General features: G+C 31.2%; 1 protein-coding gene across 1 annotated transcript; it reads left to right on the top strand.

Annotated features, from left to right (window-relative positions):
- Positions 1–8,518: 8,518 nt before the first annotated feature.
- Positions 8,519–11,041, top strand: LOC132725262 (heat shock 70 kDa protein 12A-like). Its single transcript, XM_060710360.1, has 3 exons — positions 8,519–8,758; positions 10,420–10,564; positions 10,860–11,041. Exons 1-3 carry the CDS (start codon positions 8,582–8,584, stop codon positions 11,024–11,026), a joined length of 489 nt encoding a protein of 162 aa, XP_060566343.1. The 5' UTR covers positions 8,519–8,581; the 3' UTR covers positions 11,027–11,041.
- Positions 11,042–15,890: the final 4,849 nt, after the last annotated feature.

Raw genomic sequence — 15,890 nt, 5'->3', positions numbered from 1 at the left:
CGCTTATTATCGCGTTACGCCCGATTTTAGCTCCGTATTACAAACGATTAAAAACCGATAGTATTTCAGCATTTTATTACCGATCCAACCCCGTTTGAGTTTGCTTGCTGTCACCGTGGCCCGTTTACACCAGAAAAGCCAGAATGAATCACGCAATTGAACCGATCATAACAGCTAGTTATTTGAAATTAAAAATGACCGGATTGGGGACGACCGTCTGTTGTCCACCTGCACCCCTATAATTCCACTTTTAACATCAACGATCCAAAACCCCGTTTGAGTTTCTGCTTTCTGTACACCGCATGGCCGGTTTACACAGAAACCAGAAATTAAAATTACGATGACAAACCCCGATCATAACAGCGAGTAAATTTAAATATTAATTAGAAAAAAGATATCAATTCTAGTGCATTGTTGAAATATAAGAAAAATAATGCACGGTTTAGTTCAAAATGCAGTAGTAATATAAGTCACTGAAGGCCGATAGGCATGAGGATTAATTATAACGCATTTGAACACGAAAAACACTGCAATATTATACAAATAATGCACGAAAATTAATATTATTTCCATTCTACAACGTCCCAAGAAAAAGTTATAATTTATTATTATTAAAGTTGGGACTTTATGTTTGGTAGGTTAAATTTTTTCGCAGCCTCCACGAGTTTCAAATAGAACCGTTCTTAAAAAAGCTGTTTCAGTGGGTTTGAAAAAAACTGTCGTTAAATCTACTGTGTTAGAAAACATTTTGGAATAACGAATTTTTTGAAAACGTTAGATTGTTTGTTCATTTTATTTCACTCTATATTTTTTCAAGCGAATAACAAATTATTAAAAGTTAACCCCTACCAATGTAAACCTAACCTCGTCTGCGATATAAATAACGTACTTGGCATTTGATTGCTTTGCAGCGTTGCCTGTATGCGCATTCATTGTGACGTCACGTTAAACAACACTTTGAACGTACTGTACAGGCGTTAACGACTGAATTAAAGAGATCATTGGTGTTCGGATTCATATTTCCTTAGTTGGGCCCTTTTTAATCTTCTAGATAGTTTTCAAACATAAATACGACAACAAATTGTTTTTATTTATCAGATTTAAACAAAATAGGCGCCCTCAAAGTGAAATAATACAGGGAGATCTAATAAAGAACCGCGCGGAGTGCATTAATTCATAGAATAATGCACGCTTCCGGTCCTTCTGCTGTCTATATAGGAAAAAATCCAGATAGTGTTAGAAAAAACAGATTTGGGACCGACACGCTATGTAACTGGTCGCCTTAACCGCATTGACAATTTATATTTGTAATATGGATTATATCCTCAAATATTTGAAAACAATTTCTCTCATATATATATAAATCTAGAAGATAAGTATACACTTTTATGTCATTCCTTTATCAAAAAATATTTCACCGCGAGGACTTTATACATATTAGATGCTATTGATTGAAAATGTACTTTAAATTTCTAATTATCGCAATTCGGCTTAATTTTGTCAAAATATAAAATGAAGTTTTTTTTTAACAATTGAAATCAATATGTATATGAAGAACATTTGTAAACTGATATAGGTTGACAAAAACTACCATATTGATTGTCGTTCAGGTATAAAATATTTTACGATTTAAGGAATCAATCACTATAAACAATAAATTTAAAACAACGAGAAACATTAGTTATTTTGAAACGATAATTTGGAAACTTATATTAAGGAGTGAAAAAATTGCCTGTATCCTTTGGTGCTATGTTTTTGGGCTTATTTATCGTTCGTTATCTACAAAACAAACAGTTAAAAAAGCAAAACAATCATTGAATACAGTAGAGATTTATCAAAATATTACACATTTTCAAAGAATATTAAAAACTCAACTTGAGGCGAAACTCTACAATAGTTTAATGAGTATGTTGTAATTGAGGTTGTATACCACACTTAAGTGAAATTATATATATGTATATGATTATGCTTTTAAAAAAAACCAACCTTGTCAAACATCGTCCAATGAGAATATGTAAATACTGACTGAACATATTTGTACATTTATATGTCAAATACTATGCATTACATTTCTATATTTTACCCAAAATATTGAACTCTATATCTACTAATAAAAATAATCTTCTCTACCTCCTTATTTTACATAAAATGTTAAATTCGGTAATATCTTATAATGCATTTCAGAACTTACAAAATTGATTAATCTTAATTTGACCATCATATTTATGATTTAAAACCATTAAAAATTGTGTTACAGGATCTTTAATGCTTTAATGAACCTTTTATTACAAGATACCATTGTTTTCATTTCTTTTTGTAAAGTTTCTTATCTGATAGCGGCCTTTATAACATGAATTAAACTATTGTCTCTTATGGTATGATATATTTCAAACATGCCCAAAGATTACATACTTCTTTATTCTTAAAGTTATTTTATTGGCCAATTTCCATTTAATTAATTACGCAGTTTTTTTTTTTACAAAATGCCTTTATAATATTACAGAGTCCCTCAGTGTCAATGATATTGTAAAAATATGACGTCACTTTGAACATGTTTAAATTGCTATCAAAGCGTGTCACTTTTAAAAATATAGAATAATCGTGAACAAAAAACAGAATTATGTATCAATATATACATGTTTGTTATTTTGTTGATATTACGTGTCTAAATCATATTGAGAAATATAATGAATATTTCCAGATATTTAAATAAGGAAATCAAGGTATTTTACTTGATTTTGTTTATAGTTTTTCTTCTTTTGTAACAAATAAAAGAAATATAAAACAATGATAATGGTTTCACAAAGTAAATGCATTTTTTACAATTGTTAATAATATTTTCTTCTGAGTAATTTAAGTTCAAATATCAAACTAAATAAAAAATAGATTAAATCAATTTCTGCTATGCTGAGAATGGTTACACGCGCCCCTTGCTCTAATATTAGGAGTATTTTCACTCCTTATAATTAAATATTTTTTTTACAATTAATTACTTTAAGGGTCGAGAAAAATATGACAACGTGGATGTGGCTAGTGGAAGGGAGAAGTGTTTTAAAGTTGCCAACCAGTATATATTAATACCGATATGTGAATAATAAAGTATGACACCCCATACGAGCTTTAAAAAGCAAAACACAATTGCAAATCGATCAACAACAAAAAACATCAAACAAAAGAACAAATAAAATGTGCAGAATGAAAACACTACGAAAGATTAAATATAAAGACATCGTCAGTAACATTGACAAATAGAACGCAATCAGGCACACTCTTATGTGCAATTACTGGGTATTAATCTAGTTTTATTTAAACTGTGTCCTCATCAAAAGTTTGAAAATATATAGTAAATTATTTTAGACTTACAGTTTAAATAACAAACAGTATTTATCGTTGTCATTATTCCTTTGCTCTGTGAAGATTGTCTTTGACTGGGATTTTCATACTGACCATTTCAACTAAAACTGTTATTAAATGATGTCCATGCATGGATGTATATATTCGTAACTGTTTAGTTAGATAATATTATTAGTTAGATAATGTCTTGCCCCTTGTGACGAAGGGGTTGCCTTTACAGTTGGAGATTTAAGGCATCCTTATTGCAGCCACCGATTGGCCATGCACATTCGTATAAAGGCGACTGTATGGGCTCAAAATAGGTATATCCATCTCTTAGCTCCAGTAGGTGAAGTGGTTTTGACCCATGGAGTTGTAATAAGTTTGTAACACCCGAGGTTAGCCAAATACATATTTCCTGCTTCTTCTCCATTTGACCTCAACTATGTTGGTGCGCTGTTAAACCGAACCAAACAATAAATATATACATCTAAATTGGTGATTTGATTCTGCTATGGCTTGATGACTGCCAATGAAAGTTGCTTTGTTTTAAATCTAGCTAAATAGAATTAAGGACTTCTCTTTGGTCGTGTCATATACCTAAAAAGGTTTTCACTATAGTTTCAGTAGCAACCTTTCCATTTTTTGTCCGCAAACACTGTCAACACCTTTCCATAGAAAAAGCTCCTGGTAATATCATTTGTTCTCGTCTAATGACAGTATATTATAATTTTTTCTTATATATAATACTTTTTTTGAGCATAAACCCATAATATTTATTTTACAAAGCAAAAAAGAATACCCCAAAAGTCACCATGTTTTTCGTATTCATGTCAGCGAGCTTATGATGAAATAAAAAACATTAAAAAAAGAAGGGGTAAAAAAAGATTTTTGATATGATCAAAAATATCTTTTTTAAAAGCGAATTTTATCATATGAAAAATTGATGTTAGCCCTAAAGCTGCCGTCCCTTTAAACAGACATTTGCTTTAAAAATAAATATAAAATAAAAATAATTCTACTAAGTGATAGTGGATAACTGTTTTGCAACAATTTTTTAAAATCAAATTTTTTTAGCTTTTATTGAATTTTATAAAAAAAGCCTGACAGTTTTGTCTGGGGCTTTACGATATCTGCTTAAAATATGTAATTGTACAGAAATGTGTCAACAGCAAAAAAATTTAAACGAAAGATTTTTAAATTTTTGAACATCCAAACCATTTTATGAAGTAATTGATTTGGCATATTTGAATGCCATTAAAAGATACATTACATTAAAGGAAAACTAGTGTTTTTTCATTTTTTTTATTTGTCTAGATTTATCTCCCTAAGATATAAAGAGTATATCTTGATGTACAAAGAAATTGTAAAACGTTTAACTATCACCAATGGTGTTCATAATATCATATAACATTATGTGAATAAATCACCATCTGAGTGAAATGCGACGGCGCCCATGTACCCAAGCATCCCTTCCCTAATGTTTTAGAGGAGTTATTACCCTATTTTATACATATTTAATGCTCTGTTGGGGGACGGGAGCGGGCGGCGTGGCCAAGTGTTTAAGGTCGTTGACTTCGCTGTGGATTCCAATCCATCTAGGGGATTTGGAATATTTCATGTGAGGAAGCCCTCCAGCTGGCTTACGGAACGTCGGTGGTTCTACTCATGTATATGTTCGAAGGTCTTCCTTTATCAATAATGCCATAAAGTCGCTATATGACCTGCACAGTGTTGGTGCGACGTAAAACCCAACGAAACAAAATGCACGGTGGCATAACTGGAAGACTTAATGACCTATCAACATAAAATGAAATGTGCCAGATGGAGTCACCAAAGAACGAATTAACTTCGGCGAATATAGCATCGTTTCATTCATTGTTTTCTCATTTTAAGGCATTTTATTTTATAACAGTATTATGTCCGTTTGTAGCCATTTTAATCGCGCAAAATAAAAAATGATTGTTTTTTTTTCACAAAAAATTTTCGTTTTGGGGGGTTTGTTCTTCAAATAATTTTGTCTGTAAAGGAATATTTTTCCAATGCAAAAAATTCAAAATTATAAGAATTGGTTACATTTTTTTTTATCTATCAAAAATTTATCTGTCAAAAAAGATTTCATATTTCTTGTTTATATAAAATTCCATAAAATTTTTTAAACAAAAAACAGAATGAAATCACATTTTAACATTTGTTAATTTTTGTTTAATAAAGGGTAAACTAAAATTATTATTTATAAGATATTTTATTAAGAACGACTCTGATTACTTGAAAAATACTGTATGCATTTGTGGGCGAGTACCGACGTGAAACTGATAAACCCAATTTTTTAAGTGTACAGATCTATGTATAATATCGTATGATAGAGATAATGTCAATTAAATAACGTAGATAACATCGTCTTCGATGTAGATAGAGAAATATTCGAGACTGGTACTGATATATAAGGCGATTCAGAAAAGAGATACACGCAAACATAAGTACTAAAATACGTGGTATAGGGGGTTAGTACATATATACATAGTACATCACCGACGAGGGCTCAAAAGTTTCAAAACCTAAAAGCCAAACAATATATAATATAAATGAATATGAATGATAAATAAAATAAAATAATAACAAAAAGCAACGTAAATGGGTGCTTACCAATTAAGAATGCTTTTTTCTTCATTTTCAACCCCATGTAATACCTCGATTGAAAGGGGTTTAAAAGTAAGAACATAGAACGCAATACATTACATTACATGAGCACGTTCCTAGTCACAAAATATTTCTTCTTCTCCCTATGTGATGTTAGTCTTTTTTTAATTTCACTCACAATCAACTCTTTATCTGAAGTAAATCTTCTGATAAATTCGTTTATCTGTTTTCTACAAAATCAAACACAAATAACACACCTACTGCAGATCTACATATCTTTTTTTAAACATGCCTTAATTGATCTTAATCCTTGTTTTAATTTGTAGATTTATGGCTTACATATTCATGAAAATGTAAAAAAGACTACCCGAATGGAAAAAAAAAAATTTTGCAGGCCTTGGTTTCATTGCGGGCTATTCCCCCAAGAACATAGACATATGAATCCGAAATTCGAACTTTGTTGTCTCTTCGTGTTTTCTTTTTTTCAGATTTTCGAGGCAAAAAAAGTGAAAAATACGACAGAAGGAGGGGTGAATATTACAACACATTTAAATCTGTCATATATTCGCGCATTCCATCTGTCGTATTTACGTTTATTTCGTGTTTTCAAATCCAAAAATGCGAAAACACAATGTTTACATTTTCCTTTTTTTTGTATTTCGCTTGTTTCGCATTGTTACTTTTTTTCGCATTGTTACTTTTTTGCTTTCCGCATCCTCGCATTTTTAGTCGAAGCAGCGAAAATACGATGTCACCAGAATATCTATTACTATTACTGAGTTTTCTCTTCATGGTCACATTTGTGAACTTACTTCCGAGCTTTGACAACAACATTTAGCTTGTATATTTTAGTTTGTTTGCCTTTTACGGCGCACCGACACAATTTGGGTTATATAGCGGCGAAACAGGAAAGATGAATTTGGTTCACATCGGATGTTACAATCTTTAAGCAACACCAGGGGTCAAAACCACCTCACCTGCTAGAGCCAAGAGATATTTAGACTCTAGTTATTCGATCCCATTATGTCGCCTCTTGCAATCACGCAGGTCTATTTCATACTATGACAGCAGGTTTAGTTTGTTAAATTTCATATAAATACCTTTTTTATTTTACTTTTAGGATAACAATTCCCCCAAATTTCATATACGCGTTAGTAAATGAAAAAACAATTATGAAAAATTTTGAGCATTTATAATTCAAACAATTTTTTTAACAATTGGTGTAATATTCCTCAATTATGAGAAATGTCTTTTTTCTTTTTTGCAGCAATCCCCTGGAATACCTTTTAAACATGGGGTTTTCGTTAAACCGACATAAATCTGACCCGACAAAAATCAGGGCAAAACAAGACAGGTTTGCAGTCGACGGTATCTTTAAAAGGGTAAATAGGTTATAGCTTAGTTAAATTGTTTTCTACATTAAGGCAAAATTTTGTGATGCGTACAACCCAACTAAAATTTGGCCCAAACTTTTTCGACGAGGCATATTCAGGGCGTGAAAGACAAATGCTACTCATCTCATTTTTTTAACTTTTTAATTGATAAATTAATAAAAAAATTTATTACTAAACTTAATCAAAAAAATATTTATACATACTTTGCCCTTTTAAATTAAACCTGTATTTTCCATAAACTAGAAACAATTGTAAGCCCAAAAAAATTTCCCTATTTTTTTCTTTTTTGTTAAAATTTTATATTGTCTTTCAACAATAAAATTTCACACCTCACTTTTTTAAAGCATTAAAACATATTGAAAACAATACTCATATAAAAAATTAAAAAAAGGAAAACTTTATACATTTGGGAATTTAATTTTGTTTTGATGGGATGATTCTAAAAAAAAGCAAAAATTTCTGTATTCCTTTAAGTTAAAAACCCAACAATACCCTTTTAATAATATATCCTACCTTTGAAAAAATTTCGCCTTCTTTGGAATTTTATTTAAATTTTTTTTGACACATTTTGTTTAAGATATCGATCTCTCAATCTATCCTTTTACGAAGTACTATAAATGTTTTAAATATTAAGGGTTAACTTGTCACAGAAATAAGTTGCTAAAAGTGCGCATAGCCTTGAATAAAATATCAGACTGTCCTGCATATCTTCAACCCTTGTATATAACTTTAACAAATCTTAAATTGTCATCTTAATCAGTATATTGCAGATTATTTAACAATCTCTAGCTTGTTACACACATTATCTGAACTACCTGTTTATAACATGTATATTCGTTCACATGTATACGAAATAAATTGTACCTGATACCTATTCATTCACATTTCAATTCATTCATCTTTTCAATATTTCTTGAATTAAAGCAGGGGGCTGTTGTTTGATTTATAATACAATGATGAGACACTATGCTACAAAAATACAACTTGAGATACCTATAGTTTGAAATAAATGTCTTTCCCTGAAAAAGATTTGAATTTGTAAAGTGCCAATGCATTCTTTTTTTTTTCAAATATTATTTGTTAAGAATTCCACAATTGAAAATACCATGAACAACACCGCTCCTTTTTATAGTGTGTTATTTCGTATGTCCAGTTTTCTTATATAGGGTATCCAGGAAGATTTCACAATTCAAGATGCAACGGGTAAACATCTAATGGCGATGACAGTGTTTACGTTATCCATAGAATACTTAAAAGATGATCTGATAGACATGTCTAAGACGCAAGTTCTCGACGGTAATTTGACAGAAAAGGATATCCAGTGGGTTTTAACAGTTCCTGCAATATGGGGCGATACATCCAAACAGTTCATGCGTGAAGCTGCCGAAAATGTAAGATAAATAATGTTTATCATCATCATCAACATCATCATTTTTATTATTATTATTATTATTATTATTATTATTATTATTATTATTAATATTATTATTATTATGAGACCTTAAGAGGTGCGTTCTTGACAAATAATTGCGTCCAAAGTATTTGTAAAATGCTGATACTAGTTCAAGTACTATATCAGTTTTATTTACGTTAAGTGCTTTATTTTAAATAAATACAAATTATTATAGCAAGGGAAGTAAATCTTGACGTATCGTCAATGGAAGATACTGAAATGAGAAAATAATAAAATCTTGAAAAGAGAAGATCCCATAAAAAAGAAAGTTACAAGAATAAGATCGCAGACTCAGTTTGAATAAGTGTTTTAGGTCGCTGACTTCGAACCACTTGCTCTTCATCGCAATAGATTCGAATTCCGTCAAGATATTTGAATACTTTAATGTGAAGAAGTAATCAAGCTAGCTTACGGATGTGTAGGTTCTACTCGGGTAGCCGTTGTTTATTAATAAGTCTATTTCGGACTGTTGTCTTTGATTCTCAGCGACTTCTTCAAGGACAGTTTAAAGCGAACGTGAAATTAAAGATACTTTCGGGAAAAGATCCACAAAATATGATAATTCAATCACAAACTTTCGATGATGTTCCTGATTTTGAAACCAAACAGTTTTTATGCAGCAGGAAAAATATCTTACCTGTAGACAAAAAAGCATATGGGACCATCATAAACTACAGAGGCAATAAGATATTTAAAGCAAGTAAGGGCGATAATTTAAAGATAGACACAGGCAAAATTTTCATTTCTTAGTTTTGAATTTTTCATTCATTATTCTGTAAATGTCCTCAAAATAAATACCCTAAACAGTCAAAGGAACAAAACTTTTCTCCATATAAAGAATAAAATGGTGTTTTCCTAACTTGACCCGCGTGGGTCAGGTTAGAGCACAAAGAGTTCACAATAGTTGTCACTGTGTACTCTGGAAACGTTAAAGAACATGTCAAATCAATTACTTAGACTTATTTCTATCATACAATATCCACAACACCTGTTATTGTAACTTCAAGGGTTTGTTCAAATCACATGACTTGTTTTTTTAACTATTCGGTGATTCTGTTGGTGTCTAAATAAGTTTCAACATATATAATTATTTTCAAGCTTCAAACCCAAAATATATAGAATTTATACAGAAATTCATGCTGGGACTTTAAGAAATGTCATTTTAGGGTGATTTGAGTACAGAAGATAATTTTTATTTTTTTTTTTGTCATTATTTTGCCTGAGTATCCCTTTAAAAGAGCATCGGAGGAAGAAATTTGAATTTCAGAAGGTGGCAGATCCAGAGTCTGATATCCTTCTTTTATGATAAAGAAATGGTTCCTTTAAGTAAAAATAAATTGAATGTGGACGGTGAAAATCTACTTTGTACTAAATGTTTCGAGAAGAGAAAAAAACGTGATTTTTGTGAAAATTAGTTCAACATTCTCAAACTGATTGAAGTACATTTCCACTTTAAATCTTACTTAGGTGAAGGTATACAACATCCACATTCTATGAATGGTATCTGAGCTATGATACAAATACTTCTTGTATCATGCACAATATTTAGTTTATTATCGTGTCTCATTTCTGTTCTACATTTTTTAATTATTCTTCAAGGCAGGAATAGAGAACGAGCGCCTCATCATAGCTCTTGAACCGGAAGCTGCATCCATTTATTGCCGTTTAGTTCCAACAACAAGAAATCAGGACTCCCTCGGGAAATTACCAAGCGGGAGCAAATATATGATACTAGATGCTGGAGGTACATACATTTTAAAATATAATGTAAGGTATCCAAATAAAATCAGGTAAAAATATGTTACTTCATAGCATCAAAGTATGAACATATAGTTACCGGTTCATATCACCACAGTTAATAATGACATCACAAATTTCCCTAGCAAGAAGACACAAGTCTTCTATTGAGCCATGTTTATTTAAAGATGATATAAAATAATAAGGAACAATTTACACAGAAAATTTATCAAACATTTATCGCTTATAATTAAAAAGAACTTTAATTCATAAATTAATTATATAAAACGGAATTTTAAAAGGAGGAACAATTGACATAACAGTGCACGAAACGACACAAAACAATGGGCTCAAAGAAATATACAAGGCTAGCGGAGGAGACTATGGTGGTACAATGGTTGACAGAGCTTTCGAGGAATTTATCTCTGAAATTTTGGGTATTGTTTTACTACTATTCTTCATTTATTAATGTTTCTAGAGAAGCAAGAGTGTTTGATTAAATTTAATTTAACTGTATATAATTATAAATATTTATTGACTGAATATAAATATTTCTTTAATGAATAGTGCCAGATTGTATGACAAATATGGTACCTGACATTTTCATATTCTAGTAATATCAAAACTAGATGTACTAGGTAAAAGGTTTTGTATATTTATCAAGATTCTTGACAAAATCTGAACAAAGCCAATCAATTCAGTATTGTTTTGTTTGGTTTTATGATGTCGAAAGAGGAAAGATGATTTTTGGCAAACCTCGGGTGTTACAAAGTTAAAGCAAAACCAGGGACCAAAACTATCTCACCTGCTGGAACTAAGAGATTCATAGACTCCTTATTCAATCCGATTTAGTCGCCTCTTACCATTATACGGGGATAAACTATGACATCAACCCTTAAAGGCAACCCTAAGCCTCAAGATAAATCAATATCTTTATTTAGGCACTCTTAGAAAGAAAATGGTTAATCATTTGGTAAAAACTGTCGAGGTTGGGCTTATAATCGAGACTTTGAGTACTAATAATTTGGCTTGTGCGTTTTGTTAGCTTAAGACATTTTTTTTTTTGCTTTTGACAATTATAGTTTGAAAATATTGCCAATTATTCCATTATGGATTGATATTACAGATTAAATTGAGAGTTTGTAAATTTTTTTTCCTGGACATGTTAACAATAAAATCTCTGCGTATAAACTTATGACCTTTATATAAACCGGAATGATTTTAAATGAACTAAAAGGTTGAATTGAGCCATTCGGATTTGTAATAAAAAAAAGTACCGTTTTGAATTTTTAAATTACATGGAAAGTAAAAAAAACGTCATATGAAAAAAAATTTAAACCCGATTTTCTGTATTTTTGCTTTGTGTTTTTGCATTTTAAAAACGGGTTTGGCGATGTAAGGGAAAAATCCCTAAAAAGGAAAAATTGAAGAAAAACACTTTATCATGTTTTGTGGGAAAAAATTTTGAATCAAAAAGGGAGAAAAACCCAAAAAAACCAAAAAGAAAATTAAATGTACTTTCCCTTTCTTTTTTTGTTTAAAATTTTTCCCAGAAAAAAGAAAAAAAGAAAAATATTTTGAAAAATAAAATTTCCCAGACGGGTTTAAATGATGAGAAAAAATTAACCCGTAACAGGGTTTTTGAACCAAAACCTAAAAACTTCATCCCAGATTTTATTAAAGGAATTTTTTACCAAAGGTCTTTTGGCCCATTTTTACGAAATCTTTTTAGCCTTCCCTATTTCCCCAAAAACCGGGGGCAAATTTTAAGGGTGATACCATTTTTTTTAATTTTTGGTTAGGGTGGATATTGGGAGTCCCCTTTTTGTTTCAGGGGAGGGTTTATTAAAGATCCCTTTTTCCCAAACTTTGAAAACCGGTTAAACCATCAGAGGGCTGGGCTGGGGCTTCCCTAAAAGGTGCCCTTTAAATTATTTTGGAAACAACCCGGCCTTTAATTGAAAACAGAGAGTTTGAAAATTAAAACATATGGGTTTTGGAAAATCACATATCAGGGGCCCCAAAATTGAAAGACATCCGCCCAGAAAAGAAAACCTGTGAAAATGGTGTTGAAAGATTTTAATGATATATTTTGCGCATGTTCAGCGGGAAAGATGTTAAATCAAAGTAGGAGGCGAATGTAAAAGCCATCAGTTTTTGGCCAGTCGAACCATTCGCAAACAAAATGACATTTCCTATATTACTGTACTAAAGAGCGTATCCTGAGCTATTTTACCCGGATCCATGTTGGGTATAAAATTGGAAAGTGTTACCAACCCAATGCTTGATACAACTGGGTGGGATGTTCTCAAAAGTGTTTATTTGAATTTTCTGTTCGGTGGAAAACAGAAATAGAAGTCAAAAGCGAAAGGACCCCAGAGAAGGGACAGTGGGTAAAATTGAAATTTTCGTTTTAGGGGGTAATCCTTGGTAAATTATGGGAATAGGTGTAGTTTTCTAAAGAAAAGTAAGAAAATGATACGCTGGTATGAATCTATTTACTTGTTTAACAGGAAATTATTTAGCCAAAGCGAAGGAAACCATAGGGAAAGAGACTTGTGAGTTAATTGAAAAATTTTCCGTTTGGGGAAGATAAACTATTGTAAAATAGTGTGAAGCTACTTAAAAGAACAGAAAAATTTATACGAACGCGGAAGAGAAATGCAGACACTGGTGTGCAATCATATTTACGAAACTTTTCTTTCTGTTTAACTGGGAGTAAAAAAGAATTGAAATATTATTATTAAGAATTTAAATAAAAATATGTATAACATGTCATATAAGAAAGGTCATTGATAATTAAAATCCCATGAGATACAGTATTTGACTGATGTTTATGGTTGACGGAAGAATATTGAACATACAGGGCTGTCAAGTGCATTATTACACAAAATATGCATGATATAAAAAGGAAACACTTACACGTCCTGTGACGTCGTATTTGACGCCAATAAACCTAATGACTTCTCCTCTCAATGTAATCTATATATACATATTTATATCAAATATATTATCAAAAAAGTTTAGAGTTACACAGCAATGTAACTATAAGCTTAAATTACTTTCGTTTGCGCAGCATCCGCATAGTCTTTGATTACCCTGATGTCATCTTCATATTGCGCATCTTTTCTCCACGCTTTAGTGAAACTTTCGAACATTGCTGTATTTTTCTTTGACTGTTAAATACAAAAAAAAAATTCTTTTCCGTCAATATGCTATATTTAAGAAAGTAACCAGCATTTCAATAGTAAAACTATTACAATGTTCTTACTTTTCATTGTAACATATAGCATTATCCATATAATCCTCTCCGTACAAGAACTTTATGACGTTCCTCTTATTTTTTGTGCTTCATCTCTTATCTTCTAGGGAAGTAACCGCTGCAGGAAATATGTACTGTTTTTCTGTACCTGCACGCACCAAACAGTCCTTTAACATGAGTAAAAAAAAAACAACAACACGAGTCACACGAGCTAACATCCGGTATATGACCAATTATTTGATTGTAATATTTGTGTGTTCTTTTTAAATGAAGATGATTGTTTCTTTCTTTCAAATATTAAAGCATTGACTTAGTTATTCAAAACTTTTGTCAACTTTAACGGCAAATTACTTAACAATTGTTCCATTGAAACATTTTAGATAACTTAAATATATATATTATATAGACATGAGAGAATAAATACACACATACCACCAAATTGATATACCAGTCCAATTACGGCACAGCGCCTAGCCATTAGATAGCTTAATTCGCATAGTTTCTTTTTAGATAGAAGTTTTACTTTTGAGACACTTCATACTTAATATTATTGTCCGGCGCCTCACTCAAAGAATAAATGTGGTACCAGCATAAACCAAACATGTTGGATGAAAAATGTCATTTCAGAAATAATTAATTTCGTTTGCTATTGCTCGTTGTGAGATTTTACACGGTACTTTTGTCCTTTGCACAACTGAAGGACTGTAAAATTTATCAACAATCAACTTGAACGGTTGGTGAGAAAGGAACAACCCAATAACAATGACATCTTTAGCATAATTTTAACGTTCTGTATGATCACAGCTCGTGTACCATTGAAACTCGTACCCTCACATTTATCAACTCCCATTATGTTTTCATTCTCTATTTACATGACGAGGAAAGACTTTTCCATATCCCCAAACAAAAGGGCATGCGGGGATGCGGGGGAAATTTCGCCACTAAAAGTGAAGATACTTAAAGTACTATACAGAATATAAAATATCTACGTTATTTCAGCGTATAGTCTCTTGACATGAGTTATATATAATCAGTAAAGCATAAAATTGCTTTACCTGTGTATTTTTACTTTAAATTAGATAACGTATCCACACAACATATCAGACATATAGGCTACATGAGACTGATAATGAGATAAAGCATGTTAAGATAAAGAAATAATCCCAAACGTCAGCAATAAACAGGTACGGTCAAGTAAGTAAGTATTTCATCATCATCGAGGGCTCAGAATTCAAAGTCCAATAAGCCCACAGGCACAAAAGCGATAGCAATGTCGATATGGTGTTCTACTTATACAGACATGTTTCTTACAATTTGAATTTTCGGTATGTTGATGCCTCCATTAGAATGTCAAAATACAGACCGTTCAGTTACATAAAAACGTTTGTATCTATTGCAAATTTTTCTATTTTTGAATTCTTTAATTTAAATTAGGTATTAACATACTAATCATAGAAATAACTATATATCTGAAGTGATTTCTATTGAACTTCCTGAAAACATTCTTCTATAAAAACACACATATAAATATAAGGAGATTGAAACAGAAAGAGTTCCACTGAGGTCTGAAAACATAAAAATTGAAATTCTTACTATGACCAGTACTCTGAAAACAGACAATTTCGTTAAAGGTAGCAAAGACATTTATACAGAATTTTACTTAATCCTGTTTTTTATTTGTGCGGTTCTAAGCCTATATTTGTGTTATTCTACAACAAATGATGAGAAATTTTGCAAACAAGTTATTTGTCCTGACCTTATTCAAATAAAACACTTTTCTGAAAAATGTTCAGTTTCTTCATGAAAAAAATCTTTATCCCTTTACAAGCGTTCATACCATCTTACACCGCTAAGCTTTGTTTTCTTTTTAATGTAAAAATTATGAAAACGGAGATCAGCAAGGAAGGGCAACATTCAATGAACGCATCTCCATGACAATACAGCAAAGTAGGACCACCTACACGGATCCAAGCAGAACACATTAAGCTTGTCGCTACATCCCATCTTTACAACACATCAAACTCGTGTTGGTTCAAATTATTTTCCATTATGATTTATTATAGTTAACACA

This window comes from Ruditapes philippinarum, unplaced genomic scaffold, assembly GCF_026571515.1.
Source record: "Ruditapes philippinarum isolate M1 unplaced genomic scaffold, ASM2657151v2 ctg394_1_1_1_1, whole genome shotgun sequence".
Lineage (NCBI taxonomy): Eukaryota > Metazoa > Mollusca > Bivalvia > Venerida > Veneridae > Ruditapes > Ruditapes philippinarum.
Note: the sequence above shows the minus strand (reverse complement) of the source record. Positions and strands in the feature narration are given on the sequence as shown.